The sequence below is a fragment of the Pogona vitticeps genome, chromosome ZW-PAR, assembly GCF_051106095.1.
Source record: "Pogona vitticeps strain Pit_001003342236 chromosome ZW-PAR, PviZW2.1, whole genome shotgun sequence".
NCBI lineage: Eukaryota > Metazoa > Chordata > Lepidosauria > Squamata > Agamidae > Pogona > Pogona vitticeps.
Window position 1 is genome coordinate 2,481,546 of NC_135800.1, and position 19,872 is coordinate 2,501,417.

Below are 19,872 nucleotides of genomic sequence, written 5' to 3' on the forward strand. Positions count from 1 at the left end.
ATTATCTTCCCAACATGTTCCCAGCTCCGGTTTCCTCTTCGGAGGGGTTACTTTTAATGCCTCTTCTAAAGCCTTAAAAGTCTGAGTAATTTCGATGGCATTTCGTTACAAGTTCCTTTTAACTGTAAACCTTTTCTAATTCCCTTCCCAAATACCCTTCTCTCTTGCTGCGTTTTGACGGGAAGGTCCAGCGGTCCACTTTCCTTTATTATTCAAAGAAATAATAGTTACCATTTTAATACTATTAGGAAAAAGCGGGATCCTAACAGGAAATGAATAACAACCTCTTAGATCTCACCCTGCTGATAAGATCCTGCATTCTTTTTTTCCCTTTGTGTGCTTGTGTGTGAGAGAGTGACTAAAGTGTATTCACTGAATCACTTTTTTCATGCATATTCTAGCAGCCGATTAGATCACTCCTTTTATTCATGCTGATTGTACAGAAACCTTGCATGGATGCCAACCCTTCTTACATACATGCACACCTGCAGAAAAGTTGCACCCCTCCATACATATACAGAGACAATATGGAATTCTGTACCCTCAGGGGGAGCTAAAGTCCCATTGAATGAGATCAGTGGGTTGTGGGGATTTCCCCCCCATCCAAATTACAAGGGGGGGCAACTGGGGGAAAAAGCCACGTTAATTCATATTGATATTGCTTCCTTGCGCATAACTTTGTGAAATTTTATAGCACTTTCCTGTAATGGCAGAGTTTGGCATTTGCTCTTCTGACACCAAATGCAGTGCCATGATCTCTGAGCCATGATCTTATGTGGCTTTCATGTCCCAAACCACTGAATTCCAATCTCTACAAAACTGGACTCCTCCCACAGATCTCCTGATTCCCCTAAGATATCTTTAGATGAACCTTCCCAGGCGTAGGCAACCTCTAGCAACATCCACTTCTCTCTCCACCTTCTGCTGCTGCTGGAAAGAGATGGGAGTTTTCCCCAAATGACTCTTAAGATTCTCCCCCCACCCGGTCAAAAAAAACCCAAAAACTTGGTGAGAAATAAGAAAAATCATTCTATCCCATGGCTATCTCATTTTTTTGTTTTGTTTTCTGACTAGGACTCCTGAAATATCTCAATCTAAAAGAGCCCTTTATTTAAAAAAAAAAAGATTTGATGAAGGAAACATTGAGCTGTCTGGAAGTAGGAATATATTGTGGATGACAGTGTTTCTCTTGGGAATCTCTGAGGTGTACCAACATTTTATTATGATGTGTTTATATTTCTCCTGCACAGCAGGTTTAGAGTCTATTTCAAAAGTTTAAAACTGAAATAAAAATTTCACAGTCTCTTTGAAGAGGAAAAAAAAAATATATCTAACCCCCCCCCCAAAGGCATTCTTTCCCACTCAAAAACCTAAAAACAACTGTTTTTGTTTTATGCTTCGATTCCCCCCCTTCCTTTTTTTAAAGGACTGCTTCTGGGAAAGACTGCATTTAATTGCCAAGTGAACAATCAAGTTTACTTCTTAATTCCCCAGCAGGGTGTTGTAACTGTGGGTTGCTTCTTTATTTCAGAAGCATGTTAATCCAATAAAGGAGAAAAGAACTAAGTCCAGATACCCAGATAAAATCTAATTTTGTGAGCTTGGCTAGCAGTCCCTTGTGACCGCCTATGTACTCTTAAAAGGAAATCATGCCATTGATTCCACCAGTTCCTGGGAAGTACAGTTTTTTAATAATATCAGGGGAAGATTTATTGTTTTGTGGTTAAAAAAATAAAATAAAGGAAGCCCAACAGCAGTCTCGTTTTTAGTTCCAAACCTCTAACAAGAACAAAAATATATATTTTTGGAGAGCAGTGTTCGGCAGCTCTTTCCAGAAAACACCTGTCATGTTTAAGTGTTGGTAAAGCAAATTTAATGACAGTTGAGCCTCTGTGTTTTGTTTTTCCGCAAGTCTTTTCAAAATCTGCTGGCTTTAAAAATGCTGGGAATTTGGAGCATATGAGAAATGCAAAACATAGCAATGGAAATGGCAGGTATCTTCCTCCTTAGTGTTCCCTTTCTACCAAACTGCCGAAGTCCAAAATACATTCTTTCTGTGTTTCTCAAAATAGACTTTACAGATTGGTATTATGATTTCACCACCACCAAATGTGGGTTTTGCATGACAAACCCAGTACGTGTCTTAAGTTATTGACATCATAAGAGCTTGCGACAAATTTGATTAGATGAGGAAGTGATTTTGAGGGGGAGAACATCATTGGGGGAAAAAAAAAGATTTGATGTCAGCAGGGCTTATAGAATAACTTCCGTATCATGCCATTATTAGTTTTCTTTCCCGCCCCCAATTTGCTACTATTTAAAAATAGCAACCAGACTGCTTTCTTTGGAGAAGTTCAGAACTAAACAATGAGAGAGAGAAGACCAGCCCTGCTTTCAGATTATACCTATTTTAATCGGGTTAGCCTTCTGTCTTTTATTTCACTGAAGAAAAAGACGTGCAACCGGAGTAAGTATACGGTGGCTTCCAGGGCATACACGCAAATGTAAGTGAAGCCCTTGTATGGGGATCAAGGACTGATCAGGATGGAAATACTGCAGCCTTTTAACGAAGTGACAATGGTGGAAGGAAAAGTTAAAGGGGAAAGAAAGTCTTGCTGTGCTATCAGAGTTTATTAAAACATAGCCATACTTTGTACACTGTGCACTGAGATTGTATGTGTCTATGAATATGAGAGAGAGAGAGCGCGCACAGTTTCAGATTTAGCTTTGCATGTGAAGTATTTGTATATACACTTGATTCTTAATCATTTTGATTTCTGGTTAAGTTTTGTTGGTCTTTCTTTCTTTCTTTCTTTCTTTCTTATAGTGCTGTTTGTTGGAAAGAGAGCAGGCAAGACTGCATGGATGCTAGATTAAACTCCAGCGAACACCAGAAGAGGTCACTGCTCTTTGTGTATTAGGAGAGCCTTAAATGTGATTAGTCTTTCAAAAAAAATTCTTTTTTTTATTAAATTTCATTGCCCGAATAAATCCTCTGTGTGGAAGCAGGCCTGCTTCTCTGGTTGTCTGACTGAATTATTTATTTGGCTTGGCTTTTAAAGACTTATCCCTTGGTCTGTCCAGCTTCCTTGTCTAATCCTGCCTGTTCATCGTCTGTTCTCCTTCTCCATTTACTCCTAAGGAACAAGCATGGCTCTTGCTGTATGCTGAGCACAAGTCTGTTCACAGAAGGGGGGGAAAAATCTGTTTACGCAGCTTTTGTAATGCTAACACTAACAGCTACTTTTCCGGGAACTTACACAGTTTCTCGAAACTCTTTTAAAATAATATTCTATGGGGACCTCACTTTTGCTGATATAAAGTTTTCTATTTTTCCCTACAGCTTGTTTGCTTGGCTTATTATTTATTTATTTTAATTTTGCAGGTGGCGTTTGTGAAGGAATTTGCTCTCTCCCCCCTCCTGTTCTTACCATCAAGAAGCAGCAGCATCTCAGGAAAACACATGGTCTGTATTTAAGAATTGCCCTTTTCTGGTGCCTCCCTCCCCTCTCCAAAGAAGACAAAAGGAGGAAGGAAGGAAGAAAATGCATGAATCTATTTTAAAAATACTACCATTGCAACTAATGATAATATGACAAGAAACGCCGACTCAAGCCACTCATTTATTCTTTTTACAGAAACTATATTCCCAAAGATTAGATTCATAGACTTTTTAAGTTGCAAATTATGCTACTGTACTATTTTTTTAATGTATTTTCCCCACTCAATAAAATAAAGCCTATTGCAGCTACAAAGCACTTTAGACAGGTTTCCCCACAACAGAGGGAACAGGAATGAAGAAAACCTGATATAGCCGCAACTGCATCATCTTTTCCCTTTTCCCTCCCCCCTGCCCTCCACTGGTCAAATTTCATCACAGAATCAGAACTTGATAGCTCTATTGATTGATTGTGGAGAGTCACCTCTAGCTTTTTTCCATGTTGATTTATGTACCAAAAATAATTTTAAAAAAGCAAAAACAAAATGTTAGGGAAGGCTTTGGACTCCTGACCCAACAGGCTCGGAAAGAGTGGCTCATATTCTGCAAGAAAAGCAATCTTCAAACCTGGCCTTTGTAAGACTTTTCTGTTGCCTGAACAAGCATTCAAAAGTGGAGAACCGCTCTTACAATCATCTGGACCGCCTGAATATACATTGTTTGGAATCGATGTGGAATTTCCATGCGAATCTGGAGAGCCTCCCTTAAACCGGGATCTGCCTTGCTCTGGATTCTTGGCGTCCTCTTTACCCTGGAACCTTGTGCTTGGCTTCTGCTGCCATGCTGCATCAAGCTGCTTTCTTGTTGCATTGCCTCCCCCTGGTCATGGGACAGTATGACATCTGTAAATCCTGGGTGACCACAGACGATGGGCCCATGTGGGAGTTTTATGCCTGCCAACCAAAGGCTGTGCCCATGAAGGACTACGCAACGGTGAGAGTAGATCCATCGGGAATCACTTGCGGCAATCCCCCTGAGAGGTTCTGCACTCATGTAAGTTGAAACATTCACTGTTTTTTTTCATAATGGGTCTGCAATAGGAGCCTGCATCTCACAGGGGCTGTCAAGTCACTCGGGAGGCTGGTGACTTCCATTTTGTGTGTGTGTGTATGTGTGTGTGAGGAATCTGCTCCTATTTTTAGTATGAACTTTAAATGAACTATCCACAGTGCTGAACCTGTTTTAGGGATAGAGTGCAGCATCCTGCATACCTCCTGGAAAATTTGGGTGCTAAACCCTAGAGCAGATTTATTGCTACTGCTGAGATGAAGGGTTCACTCTACCAGGTTAGGCCATAATGCTAATACTGGTCCAGTGCACCTTCCTTGCATCAAAATATGCTGGGTTAATTTCCCATCATCTCCCAGCAGGTTTAGAAAAATGTCCTGTCTGGAAGTCTGGAGAGCCACGTCCAATCATTAGAGACAAGAGTTGGTCAGAATATGGTTTAGGATTTTCTTGGTTGTTTTGCAGATGACCCTCAAGGTTTTCTAATTCCCAATTGTTAGAAGCCACAAAAGTATATCACGGACAGAGAGAAAGCCTCGGGTGGCCAAGAGTGGGATTTTGTGTAGAATTGTGGAGAACAATCTTCTTGTTTCAATTTTGCAGCTAAAAACAAATGTCTGAATTCAAGAGGTTATTAATTCTGAGTATTTGAACCAGCCTCTGGTTGGTCGGTCTTGGGATTCTAATAAAAAAATGAAAAGGAGGTCCTGTAAGTCTAAAGCCTGCCCATCCCTCATAAAAACAGTATTGAGGTCAACCAATGGTCTGGTTTAATTTAAGTCCTTTTTCTTTTTTAACAGTGGGACAGAAGTATAGCTTTTTTGCATGCAGAGAAACCATTCTTTCCCTCTCCGTAAGAGCTGAGAACGGCTTCTCTCTGAAACTGTTGAGCATCACTGTACATTCCCAGCGTTAGATGTTAGTGGAGACTGATGACTCCTATATCTGTGGGGTTTTAGTCTGAACTTTAAAGGAGCTGCAAAAGGTGATGCTATTTTGGGCACAGGATTCAGCATCTGGAGTCATTCTTCTAAGGCCCAGAGCAAATTCGCTATCCTATTAACAGTGAAGCCACCAGCCTTACCTGCTACATCGGCCAACGATCTGTCAGCTGCTTGGAAAAGTTGCAGCTTGGGACTATCATTCCCATGGTGACTAGGAGATTTTGGGTGCTCTAATACCTCTCCAAACTCTGTGTTTGATCCAATGAGGAAACTTTCTAAGGTTCCCTAGACAAACAGGTAGTCCGGCATGGCATTTGGAGTCTTCCAATACGTTTTATGCACTTATAGCCATATCTGAATGCCTCTGTTATGTTCCTGAATTAGACTCTGCATGACCTTGACAAGAACAATCAGGATCTGCACACAGAGTGAAAAATGCGAGCCATGCTAGCGATTTTCTGAAGTGGGAACGGCAATTAAGCTTGAGAGAAAATCCAGTGAGAATTTACCATGTTATGCAAAATCACGAGTGTTTTGTTCATGAGACTTGAAAGGTCAGAGGCTAAACTCATTTTCGATACCTGGATATATATACAACAGCTTAAAATTAGGTAACAGAGTATAGCTTGTAAAAACTTTTTTTGGACTGTAACTTCCATTATCTGCTCCCCTGCAAGCCAATATGGGCAGCACAAGTTATAGTCCAAGACTTTTGCAATGTACCAACCCGGGGTGATCTTTGGCCAGTCTAACATCCTTCATAGTGCTTTGTGAAGGTAAACTGGAAAGAAAACTATGTTGCTGTAGGTTCCTTGGAAAGAAGCACATATAAGCTGGGAGGGGGGAATCAGCTGGTATGTTTGAATTCACTACTCCCATCATTTATATGCTTTGCACAACTGTAAATGCTTTTATATGCATGAAGACCAGAAGTCATACATTAGAACCTTCCTCTAAGCTAGTTCTCTCCAGTTGGGTTGGACTACAGTTTCCAGCAACTCAGGGGTGAACAGGGACGATAGGTGCTGTAATCCAAACATTAGGAGGGAGCCAAATTGGACAAGGTTTAGGGAGACATGCAGGGTAGCCATCTTGCTACAGCTAAATAAGTCTTGGCCAGTGCTTTAAGGCAGTGGTCCCCAACCTTGGGCCTCCAGATGTTCTTGGACTTCAACTCCCAGAAATCCTGGCCAGCAGAGGTGGTGGTGAAGGCTTCTGGGAGTTGTAGTCGAAGAATATCTGGAGGCCCAAGGTTGGGGACCACTGCTTTAAGGGGTAATGGTACACACATACACAGCTGTGAGCTGCTAAGTTAGGTTGTGAGTGCTGTACCTAAAACTGGCCATGTTCCATGATTTGCAGCATCAGCACTTAACTAAACCCCATAACCAAGCTCAAGTTAATAGCAGTGATGATGAAACAAATGTGCATTTCCCCCCTTTTTACTTTCCTATCTCTCCTTGCCTCTCTTGCTGTTTACCTGGGCTGAATTTAAGACTAGAAGCTCGTTGAGGACAGAGACTTGTCCCCTTGCATGGTATCAAGAGTCATGCACATTGACGGCTCTATGATATCATCATCATCATCATTGTACTACCAAAAAAAAACAAAACACCACAATTCATGTTGACCTTATCATGTAGAATGCAGCTGTGTGAACCGGTCTGCTATCAAGCCGCTATAAATGTGAACTGTAGACACCCTTTTACTTGTCATACACAACCAACTAGGCACTTAGCTATTCACAAAGTCATTGCATGACACATGCAGTTTTTGACACTGCTCATCTTTCTTTTTAATATAGTTTTGCTTAAAGACGGATGGATTGTGATTTGGGGCAGGGCCAGGGAACTCTGTCAGCGTTGCTTTCTCCTTGCGCTTTTAAAATCATATGTTGCTTCTTTTCCAGGCATGGAGAAAGGCGTAGATTTCAATCCGTTGTTTAAGAAAGGAATGGAAAGGAAATTATCTCCTGTTTGCATCATGCAAATTCAGTTGATACAGCCATTCCTGGTGTGGAGATGGCTAGGATATAGATTTATGCATTTATTTATTTATTTATTGCAGATATTTATAGACTGCTTGACTTAGTGCTCAGCACTACTCTAAGCAGTTCACAACAAAGAACAACCCAAACACCACAAAAGCCAATATTCACACCCACAAATAAACCATACGTCACATTAAAACCCAAATAATGGTGGAAACACAGATATAAATTAACTTAAACGAGCATGTCCTTAAATGCTTCTTGAAAGAGAATGGTTTTTAATATCCTCTTAAAGGATGGGAAGGAGGGGGGGGCTGATGAACTTCTGGCAGGAGCTTTCTCCATTGGGAGGGGACCATGATGGAGATGTGAAAGGTGACAAGCCTCTCAGGGGAGAAAAGGCTGGTGTTCCTTACTCCACATAGCAAACTTAATGGAATGTGTGTGAATTTCAGAGGGTCCTGTGTTAAATTTGATTTGGGCAAACCCAGTGCTGTTATAAGTGTTGTGTGTAGGAGAAGGATGGACAGCTTTGATAAATCTGGGGGCCAGTTTTGTGCCTTCACCATATGCTTCCCACCTGCAAAAGAAAGGAAGGCCTGGATGGCTTTTTTTCAACGTTTAATTTTTATTTTAAATTTTTAGGACCCTCTGCCCCTATGACCTGTTCAAAGCATGACTCCTAGATTTGGGAAATTTCTAAAACGAAAAACAAATTACTTCCCACTGGGGATTTTTTTTTTTTTTAGGAGGGAACAGGATGGCTGGGGTCTGAGGGGCTCGTAGGTGAAGAAAGAAGCTAAGAGGTGATACCTGCATTCCAGAAATGTTGCTTTGACCATTCCTGGTGTAGAGGAAGAAGAGAAAGATGCTATGTGGATTTTCCACCTCCTAGCACCACTGTGTCTCAAGTCAAGACCTTCCTGTGTCTGTGTTTTCCCCTCCTAATGGTACAGCCTCAGCAAAATGCTCTTGAGCGGGAGAGTGCTGCCCGGCATAACTTAAAGCAAAAAGATAATGATGGCCTTGAGATCAAAGGGTGAAACTCGGGGAAAAACCTAAAGGTTGGTTTTAGATCTCATTATCAGCTTGAGGATGCTAAATAATGGATGGAGAGGAGCATGAAGGGCAGAATTGTCGTCTTTTTCTTCTTTTTTTAAGTATCTATTGAAAAATCAGTCCCATGTCTTTGTTGCCAAGCATTTTTAAAAAAACCCCAACGTTTGAGACATATGACCATTATTGGATGTAATTATGGGTTAAGGGAGGCGGAAAAAAAGAGAGCAAGTTTTCGTTCGGCATACTTGATTTTTGATTCTAATGGTGGGGCTGAGAGGTGGAAGGGGTGAAGGAGAAATGGAGGAAAGGTGAGAAAAGACTTCTGACCATATGCAGAGTGTTTTTCCCTTCCGGCCAGCCTAGAATGTTCTAAAATATGCTGGGCTAGGCTGAACCTGTCAACCTTTAGTAGACAAGCTAGCTGGATGTGTGAGAGCAGACAAAAGTCTGTCAATCCACATCAAGGGAAGGAGCTAAAGTTTGCAAAAGTCCAGAGGGTGCCCTCTGCCGTGAAGTCGGTCCTTTTCTTGTGATTGTAATCCTGCAGATTTATGGTGAAAAACAACGGTAGGAACATTATGGCAGGCTTGTAGGGAGAGTAGAGGTTTAGTATCATTTATTTACTCAAACAACATTTAAAAAAAAAAATGCCACTCCATGGTGAAAAAAAAGAAGCCTCAAAAGAGTTTGTGTACAATCCGTAAGAACAAGACAGTATCTGCCAGTGAGATCATAACCTATAAACGCATGGAACAAAAGGAAAAAGGGAGGAGGAGGGAAGAGGAAAAAAATGGAAGCAACCATTCAGTAGAGTTGGTGCAATGTCTTTACGTCTCCTCTAGCTGATTGGAACGGCTAGCATGCGGACCAGAGTCTCTAACCTCTTCTGGCCTCTTGCAGTCAAGAAGCTACCCTGTTAATTCACAACAACCATTTTTATGTGCTTGTCAGCACACCAGCAATGGGAGGGGGAGAGAGACCACGTGAAAATGTTTGGAACGTGGCAAGGAAGGGAAGATCGTCACTGCAACTTTTGAGCTTTTTTGCTGCACCTTTGAGATATCACAAAGGCCTTGACATCACAAGGCCCACCCACATCCACGTTTTTGCTCTGAAATCTCAGGAGGCATTGACCTGGCAACCCTAGCTATGGGGCCTGTCGACAAAACTCTGTCTGCTCACGTTAATTAATGTAATCAGGTGATTAGGCTTGAGGTAGTGCTAGTGAGATTCTCTGCAAGACTTGAAGGACGGCTTTTGGATTTGTTCAAGACAAAAATTTTGAAAAACAAGAGAGAGAGGATATTTTATGAGGATTTGTTGTGGTTTGCCTTTTAATCCCACTTAATGACAATGCAAATATTGTTAGCACAAGCCAAACTAAGATTTCATGGTACTTGAAGGCAGATGGATTTGCATTTTTTCCTTCTTGTTATCGAATAAGCAGCGCCTGTTGAAAGTTAGTGCCATGCTAGAATGTTGAAATGGACTCTGAAGATTTCATGAGGCTTGCAAGGTGAGCTTGGCCTACCTTGCCAGATTCTTTTGGAAATAATTTGAGAAGGAAGAGAGATAAGCATGCTGACCGGAAGTTATTGGAAGAAGGGTGGGATATACATGTAATTAATAAATGGCCGAGCAACCAAATAAATGAACTTGTGTACTTGTCTTGAAGACCTTCTTCGGCTGCAAAAGAAGTGAGTTGGTTAGAACTGTAAGTGGAATAGTAGAATGGCATATCTTCATATTGAAATATAAGTTCATGTGGTCTAGTGCGCAAGATGTATTTTTCTTTCTCCTCTTTTTAAATAGAGCCCACTTGCTTTTCCAGAAGTCACAGTGTCAAGGTGACATTTTACATATGGAAAGTTGTATATGAATCAAATACAGACGGACAGATAAACTGTTATCATAACTCGTTCAGGGAAAATACTGGATAGGGACAGAGGGTTGGATTTTGAGATACACCTCATTTTAAAACGTCTGTACAGTACTTGTCATTACCAACCTTGGGGTTTTGTAAGACGAAAAAACGGTATGGATAGAGAAAAACACCCACCTCTTCTGAACAGAAGCTGCATTTTCTGGCAGAGCTTGGCAAAGATCATAAATGAAGACAATGAACGCACGGCACGCTATACACAATGGATGTATAACCTTGCATTTCAGAAGTCATATGCAGACTTGAAACTATGGAGGGAAAGCCACTAAGGGTACAGATCTGCCCTTTGTATTTTAAAAAAATCTTTTAACATATTTTGTCCTTGAAATATTAATTCTTGCCGTTTATTCCATGTGGCTCTGAGAGCTCAGCAGGGGCATTTGATTTATTATTCACCAGTCTTGCTTTGTTTAAAGGATTCAGAAGTCAGGAAAAGAAATAGAAGGAAAGTGTACGAAAAAGTACAGCCGTAGAATGTAGCAACCAAGGTGAACCAACCATGCAAGGGGGTTGTTTGAGCAGTGCAAACTTTATCTCTCTTCCTGGATTTGTAGAAGGACCCATGGCAAAAGTTTCAAATAAATGCCAATAGAGAGGGGCACGAACTGGTTCGTCCCAGTTCATAAAGCTGGCAGGCTTCCTTTGGCTCAAACAGCCACTCGCCCGGCCCAATGTGCTAGCTTCCTGCCTGTCCTCGACTGATCTGCCAGTCCTCAGCCTTCTCTGTCCTACCCTCTGGACTGATCTCCCACTCAGACAAAAAGACAGGGCAGAGAAGTCTGTGCTCCTGCTCATAACTGGGAGATTAGCCAAGGAGGTGGGAAAAGCAAGCCAGCTGGGCCTGGGGAGTGGCTTGATTGTCTGAGGAGGCAGGGAAGGGGAGCCTTTACAGACTGTGACGAACTGGGATGAATCGGTTCGTGCCCATCTCTAAATCCTAAGCAGCTACAGCTCCCTTATAGCCAGTAGGAAGCTGAGGATTCAGTGCCCCCAGTCCTTATTCTATCACTATGCTTTGCAGTCTTAGAATGAGACACTGCTTCTGTTTCATGCACATTTTAGGAGCAGACGGACCAATGGGCAGAACGTAGCGTGAAACCAAGTTACAAATAATGTAATAGTTTGCATTGTTCCTTATAGGTCCTTATAACTTATTACATGTATAAGGAGAGCTTAGCCCCCATCCATTAACAACAACAACGAACTGAATCTCTGACTCCACAGCCAGATGCCATAAACCATTGAGCTATCCAACAATAGCACACTGGCTGTTGTTTGTTGAGAGGTCTTTTTGTACAGTATTTCAGCAGACGTCAACATCTCCCTGAGTGTGCTGAAATCTTCCTTAATTCTCAGTGATACTGTTTTGAATGAATTTGCTATTTAAAGAAGAATAAAAACTTCCAGTCTTCAAGGTGATTCCCTCCCCCCCGCACAATGAACACTTCCAGTGCTCCAAGAAAACCTTGAACAGCCAGCCCCCTCCAATTTCTGGGTGGGATATGAAAAATAGGAATACTTGATGAGTTTGGAAGGGGGGGTTGGAATTGCCAACCTTCCAAGTTCTGAAGCCAATTCTATTCACATCTGGTTGCTCTTTCCACTCCACGGCACATTCTTGCCGCTTATTAATGTCGAGGGTTTTGTTTTCACACTTCTTGAACTTCTTCTTGTTCCTGTCAATGCCCTTCAGGCAGGGACACCTTAAAAATGAATTGTAGATTTCACATAAGATGAGAAGGAGGGAGAGAGGACGGAAAGAGGATGGGAGCAGATAAACCCAATTCCTTCATGATCAAAAATTGAAAGATTTTTTTTTCGGAGTAAATACTAATCTTCAAAAAAACACCAGCGTAATTATGAAACCACTGGGACAGCTAACTTAATGTGATATTGCAAATCTGATTGAGTTTTGCATCACAGAATTCACTTTTCCTACTGCAGAATGTTAATTCATTTATAAATGTAGTCTAAAACACCTCACATTGGTCCATCTTTCCAATATATTTAACTTCCCAATTGTTTGTGTAAATCTCTTCTTGCTCCTCGGATGCAAGGATGAAGCTTATAATTTTATTAATGGACTGGAGAGTCAGGCAGATATTTTGACATTGACCAGGAAGTGTTGTTTTATTAGTAAAGGGATACCGTTTGTTTGGGATCTCAAAGGACTGTTCCTTGTAGCCAGAGCAGCACTGTATGAACAAAGAGGAGAGTATCTACCAGTCCAAAGGAAACTCAAGGTCGAAATCTGACCAACACCCCCCCCCCCTTGTTGAAGTCTAGCCTAGTAAGGCTCAATGGCACAATACAGATTGCTGGGGCAGAGTTTAGCAGAATGAAATGAAGTTGTTATGATTTGCACAAAATGTGGTGATGGCCCCCAACGTGGGCAGCTCCATGATGTATTCGTAGAGACCAAAGCTTTCATTAACTCTCCAATTTGGTATGGCCTTTGAGCCAAGGACTCTACTGGCAACACTAGGATAAGTTCAAACACAGAAAGATAACTCTGTTGTAATCCACACATTAATCTGAGAATAGCAAATAAGATTAATTTGCTTACCTATGTGAAACAAAGGAAATCATCAGACATCATCATTAAAAATAGTACGCAGTTTGATAGTCCGTTAATGCAGATTCATCATCATCATCATCATCTAAGAACTGCAGAGCTGGAAGGGACCTCGGGGATCATGGAGGCACCGTGAGGAATCGAACTCCCAACTTCTCAATGTCTTAAACCACTGAGCTATCCAACTTATTCTTAGCCGCCTAGAGTGGTCTTAACCGACTGGATAGGCGGGATATAAATAAAATAAATAAAATAAAAATTAGTTCATACTTGTGGTTGAAGGAGGCGGGGGACTAATATGAGCCTGGACTTTAAAAAGTAAGGAAAGGGGTTATTGAAATCATAATTGGATCAACACCTTCACATGAAATTCTTCTAACAGTTCAGTGGTTGAGGTCTCTGGCTTGTGGAGACAGAGGTTGGGGGCTCAATCCCCCAATGTGCTTCCTTGAAAGCAGCTGGACTCTGCGCTCCATAGGGTCCCTTCCAGCTCTGAAGTTCTAAGATATTATATGATTATGATTATTACTAGCTAGTTTTTTTTTCTTCAGCTCCCAGCTCCTACATCTCTTGCAGCAGGAGGGGATCCCTGAAAGGAAACCTTAAGACTTTTTCACAACATTGTTTTCTGTAAAATTCCAGCTTCGTTTTTTGTCTGCCCTTATCAGATGTTCTCGATATGAAGTTCCATCACTTGGAACCTTATGGCTCGGGATGGTAGGAGATGTAGTCTAAAACAGATCTGGAAGGGACTGGATGGGGGAAACTCCCCTATGATATTTTTTTAACTCCCTTTCCAAATTGGACTGCTTTCCCACAGAGCAGATATAGCTTGTGTTGAGTCTGGAAGACCAAAGCACCTGCTCAGGAGCTATACATCTTGAAGATATCAGCAAATAAATTATGGCACTGGAGAAAATCTCCTCCTGCTGAGTGGCAAAATGTGTCATCTGTCAGTGCAGCTGCCTCTTTTTCTGCAATAAGTAAACATGAACAGAACTCAGATATTTTGGTCTAGGCAGCCATTAAAATGAATGGCGATACACAGTCTGGGTGTGATGAGAAATGAATTTAGTCCTTACCTTATATTACCTTTTTGCATGTTAATTGTAAACACAGGAGTGAGTGTTACCTCTACAGGACCTGTTGAAGTTGCATTGACTTCATCAGTGCTTCTTTGGCAAGTTAAACCCCTTTTTTTTTAGACCTGGACATTATAGCTGGTTAGTCTGCCTTTTTACCACAGGGGTGGGCAACATAACGGTTTGAATATATTGCTGGGCTTTCTTATGTGTTAACCTGAGAAATTGTTAATGCGCCACTAAAATTGAGGGGTGTGACAGCAACTTGCTAAAAATCTGTATTTCCCTTTAAAAACTAGGCAAACAGGTAACGTGCATCCTGTTTTAAAGCCAGATTACATGTCCAGGAGGACACTTTTGCTTCAAAGTGAGGTTCATGATCTACACGTACCTTTTTCTCAGAGGAAAAAAAGTGCCTTGCTAGCCACTGCACTCTGAAATATGGCAACAGTAGATAGTGACCATTCATAAGTTGGGATTTGTCTGTGTAAGTTGCCATCTGTGTAATCTTGCCAGTCCCCCTTTCACAACAGCAGCATCCCAAGGACTCTAAACTAGATGGTTGTACAGAAAATCAGCTTAGAGAGTGAAGAAAGAGGAAAGGAATTTTTAGGGGGCGGGAAAAAAAACAGGGAACACTGTTGTAATAAATTATCGGCCCAAGACATCCTTTGGTTCAATTAAGTGTATGCCTGAGCTGTTTTTAAAACTCTGACTCTGAGGTTCAAAAAGGCCCTTGATGCTGCCTGAGGCTAGGAACAAAATAACCCATTTGATGTACAAAAGCGATCTGGGTTGACAGTTTAACCTTTCCTTAATGCTAGCTATAGAACAGCTTCCTCCTTCAAGGCACCCAACAGCAGCCAGGTAGCTTAGCAGAGTCTTGAGCAATTTCTGCTTTCTCTACTGCTTTGCTGCCCAGCATCTGTTCCGTAAGGAAGCTGACTCACTCCACCCAAAGGGGTAAGGCTGCTCTGGACCCTAACAGAGAACAAGATATATTATCTTCAAAGGAGAGAGGCTGTAAAACCTGATGCTAAGAAATTCAACTGGAAGAGAAGTTGACAAGGGTAAATTTTGGCCTTGAGGTCCTTGGGTAAGAGACCGGTTCCCCTGTCTGCTTGCTCTCTCGTCCCTTGCTGTTGGCTTACCCTCTCCCTCTGGACTCAGTCTGTCCAGGTATCCCAGTATAGACTGCAAGAGGGGTGGAAGGCACCTTGAAGAGCCCTGAAATAGCCTTTCTCCCCCCACCCTTAAGTAGAGTTAAAGGTGCACCCAGTTTCTGAAGAGAGGAAGGTACAGCTGGCAGGAATTTGGAGACAGATAAAAACCCTTTGCAGTTGCCCTCCCATGCTCTAGGGGCACCACTGAGCTCCACAGGAATGGAACCCTTGTGAGGTGCCTGGCCATAGACCTGTCACCATCACTTTTACAGAAGCAGATGATTCGAACACTGGAAATCGAGAGGCAGAGATGGTCTGGAAAGAATGGTTTCAAATAACTCCATTGATCTCATTGTTTTTAAAAGCAGAAAAGATGGGGGAAAGGCACACAGTCACCATTGTTAGCACCTTGCACCTAATCATCTTACATCATCCCCAGCAACGCAAGGATGCCATTCACTGCTGCCCTCGAAATTCGGATCGACACCTCCTCGCTGGTTGCTGCCTCTTGATGTTTATGAAATGTTTCTATCGCTGGCAGCACAAGTTTTCTTCTTCTTCTTCTTCCATCCCTGAAGGTTATTCTAGGCCACTTTGGGATTTCAATCTGAGAAATGTACAAAAGAATCTAGAAGCATGTGCAGTTCTTGGTCTTAAATTAGAACTTGCCATGTATATTGAGTTTCCCACATAAGCTTTAGTTAAAACAGTTCAGTGGTCTATTTTATACTGCCTGAAGCAGGACCAGGTCCAATGGGAGAGTTAGATCCTTCTTGTGTGGCAAAACCTTCTCAAAATCTGTATAGAAAATGCAGTTTTGGCTCTTCTTTGAAGACAATGGGGGAAAAAGGCATTTAAAGCCCTCCTAAATTCTTCCAAAATACTGTGTTTAATACGGAATGTTTTTGAGGAAGAATTGGGTTATGAAAGGGTTGGGTGGAGGCAGGAAAAAAGACAGAGGATAACTATCTGGAATGCACAGCATGGTCGCCCTACTGCATGGATGGCTGTTTTCAGAACTGCTCCTCATCTGTGTCCATGAGGGCTAGGAACTTGTTTGCAGAAAATCAAAATGATGTTGAAGATGCTAAGTTCTGCAAAAAGAATGAATGGCCAATCTTCAAACTGTAGAGAGGTAGCCAGGTTTACACAATCCAGTTGGTGGTATGGGGTGAGCCATATGTGCCCCCTCCACCTGAGTATTGAAACCGTATCTTCTGTCTCAGTTTAATGCACTGAGTTATAATCCAAGTAAGGGGAATTTCTTGTTTCAGGTGTAGTGCTTCTCATGCTTATACCTTCCCAAACTTCTAAAACTTTGAGGTCAAAATAAACAACCTTTCTCTTGCATTTATAGATGCTACATGAATTCTGGCTTCTCTTCACTACAACAGATTTTCTTTCCTAAAACCATAATAATTATTGACTCATTTCCTAATGCATTAAGTTATTCTTTTTTTTAAATCAGAATACCGTACCCCTGCATTAATTGCTTTTTGTAGGCTCATCCTACGCCTGCAGAGGACTTGGAAGGTTAGTGGTGGTTGTATTTGAGTGGAAATGTCAGAGACGCAGGATTTAGATTTCTGTGTTTAATAATGGAAACAAAAGCATTTTGGCATCTTCTTTTATATTTCTGACACAGCATTTCTGGTCAGGAAGAGTAAAGTCTCTAGAGAAAAAGACTGTTAGAGAATGAGGCAAATTGGGACATTTTATTAGGATTCTTGGAATATTGGTTAACCAGTATGTGATAACCCCATGCTCTGCAGGATTTTTTTTTTAAAACCTGTCCAATAACATTTCTGTTCCTAGGCCAGCATTGCAGCTTGCTAACTCTGTAGCTCTGGGTAAGATTCTTAACTGTTCTCTTCTAATTTCTCTTAATATTTGTGGGACATTATGTTTGGTCAGTGGTCAGTAAAGACCACAGTGCCAGAATACTAATATATAACATTTATATAGAAAAATACTTACTACTTATGAAGTATGAATGCTTAACTCATAAAATGCCTAACATTTTCTTAATACATACTGGGATTAAATAAGAAGGATCCTGAAAGCTCAGAATTTAGTTGTTAAAATTCAGAAAGGGAAAAGCAGTACTGTAATGATGGAGAAAATAATAGCTTCATTAGTATAAGAATCATTATCTAGTTACACCTCCTGTAAGATAAGTCAGCAAGACAAACTTTCCCTGCAGTTTAAAAGCAGGGAAAGGGAAGTTGAAGCCATCAGTACCTTATAAGGAAGATGCTGAACTGGCAGGCAAGAAGACTGACCCAATGAAACTCAACTCAACTCATCCCCAATGAAACTCAAGACAAACCTTCTCTACAGATGGGACTTTGAGAGGTCCATGTTCTGCTTCCATTGGGCCTCCTGTATGACCTTGGGACAATCCTCCTCCTCCTCCTCCATCAGCCTAACTTACCTCACATAGCTGATTACATCTGAAAGCAGAGCCATAGACACCATCTTGGAAGCAAGGAGGGATATAAATGCAACTTAATATTAAAATAATAGACGTGACCTCACATATATATATTTTTTTGCAGCTTCCATTGACTTGTTTTACACAGGGGCTCCTCCTTTCTGTCTCTACCTCACAGTGGCGGTCAAAGTTTATCCTTGCCCATTATCTGTGCAGAGTGGGAACTTCCGACGTCCCTGCATTTTCTGTGATCATCTTATTGACTGCAACGAGCACTTTCCCCCTTTGTCAGTCTCTTCCACGTGCTTCTTGTCCCTTCCTCCTGGCTCTTGGCTTACTCCTAATCACATTTTTCAAACTCTGTTTCAAGACCTATTTGGAATCATGCAGCCATGTAATATATATTAATGAGATGAATCCACAAGCTGACATTTAGAATCAACTTTGTTACATTGAACCACACTCTTCGGTGCATTTCCAGGTCATGAATCATCTCTTGTGAGCTAGCATGCTTTTTGGAGGTGGATTCGATTTTTGTTTTGTCTTGTTTTTCCCAGTAAGGAACTCAAGTGAAATTAGAAGAAAAATAAAACCCATAATCCTGGTTCGTATCATACATACCTGGGTTTGGAAGACTTGAAAGGTACACAGAAGCTTTCAAGATCTTCAGATCCTGATCATCAGGCGAGATCTTACAAAAAGCGGATCAGAGGAAGAGATGCAAATGAATTTGATGTTGCCCCCATAGAGTGCAGTCGTGGAAGAGGGTCTTCAGGCATTCAAAGGAGCCTCTGATAGGTGATGTTCTCTATTACCCCGGGGGGCTTCAAAATATGTTACATCATCAGATGTGGTCCAGCAGTCAGCGAAGGCAGGCGATTGGGCAAATCTGTCATCCTCTCATCCCGATACAACAAATCCTTATGGCTCAGAGTGCACTAGTAATAGGAGCCATCACCTGTTTCAAGCCAAGACTTGATTTCTCTGGGAAATGGAGTCTCCTGACATTCGTTTCAGGAGTCCTCCATGTATTCTTTGCTGTCCACTGCTACCCTGCCCCCTCTCTCACAAACAGCCGCCTTCTCCTCTGGCCGTGCTCAAATTATCCAGGCCCTGTGTTTTATTTTTATTTTTTTAACATAATAAAATATTTATGTTAGCAGCCGAATGAGTCCTCTCTCTCTCTCTCTCTTGCTCACCCCACAAGGGCTGCAGTGATCAAGCTTTGGAGGCACACAAAGCTTTTAAAGAACAGGACACTTTTCCAACATCCTAAGCATTTCCTGATTTCCTGAATCGATAATGCATTTTACCCCGTAGGGCTCATTGCTGTTGTTGAGTTCCTTTCTCTCCTGATCGGCCTGCTTAGGAACAGAGCTTATGGAAGGCTAATAAAGGATTGGCTGGGTACAGCTTTTACTCTTACGTGCTTTTCTTGTCATTGAAGCTACTGTATAGGATGGGCAGAGGGAATGTGATCCTGGGGGCCACATGGCGCTCCCCTAGGTTGTTTTTGAAGTCCCTGGCCCTTCCAGATTCCCTCAAGTTCCACCATCAAAATAACTCCCCAGCAAACAGTCTATTTCCTCTTCTGCAGGCTTCAAGGAGCTGCAGTTCACCATTTACTTATAATAATACAATAATATTCTTAGAAGTGCAGAGCTGGGAAGGGACCATCTCAACATAAAGCCATACAGTACTCTGAGTATCCACAGCTTTTACTGTGAACCCTGCACCCTCCACCAGGACCATGAATGGCTCTTCTCTAGGTGTCTTGGAGAAAAAAATCATTTTGCAAAAAAAGAGAGACCCAAAGAAATTAGAAGCTGCCTTAATATGCATTGAAATCTGGGAAAGTAACTTTTTAATAGTGACTCATTACTTTCAGTCAGTAACTCAATTGTTTCCAAGCTCTGCTTTTGAGCCCCTCTCACATTTACAAGCAGATCCATTTTTACACCATGGATATATAATTCTGTCAGACCTGACCAAAGATTTTTGAGGTACAGTAATTTATTTATTATTATTATTATTGAAAGTTATTTATTTATTTTATCATGAAGATGACAATACCTGTTTGATGCATGACGTATGTTTACAGTATGCACACAAATGATCCTTCTCTTAGTTCCTTAGACTGTCTTACATACAATTGTTCATACTACACAATTTCTGG

The 19,872-nt window shown here is 41.5% G+C and overlaps 1 protein-coding gene across 2 annotated transcripts in view; it reads left to right on the forward strand.

The window, feature by feature from the left end:
* Window positions 1–1,623: 1,623 nt before the first annotated feature.
* NTNG2 (netrin G2) overlaps window positions 1,624–19,872 on the forward strand; it is a 79,039-nt gene continuing 60,790 nt past the window's right edge. For both annotated transcript variants that reach the window (XM_072985051.2, XM_078382761.1), the window contains exons 1-2: window positions 1,624–2,467; window positions 3,386–4,492. In XM_072985051.2, coding sequence (XP_072841152.2) covers window positions 4,280–4,492 — 213 coding nt within the window. In that variant the 5' untranslated portion in view covers window positions 1,624–2,467; window positions 3,386–4,279. The remainder of the gene's footprint in view (window positions 2,468–3,385; window positions 4,493–19,872) is intronic.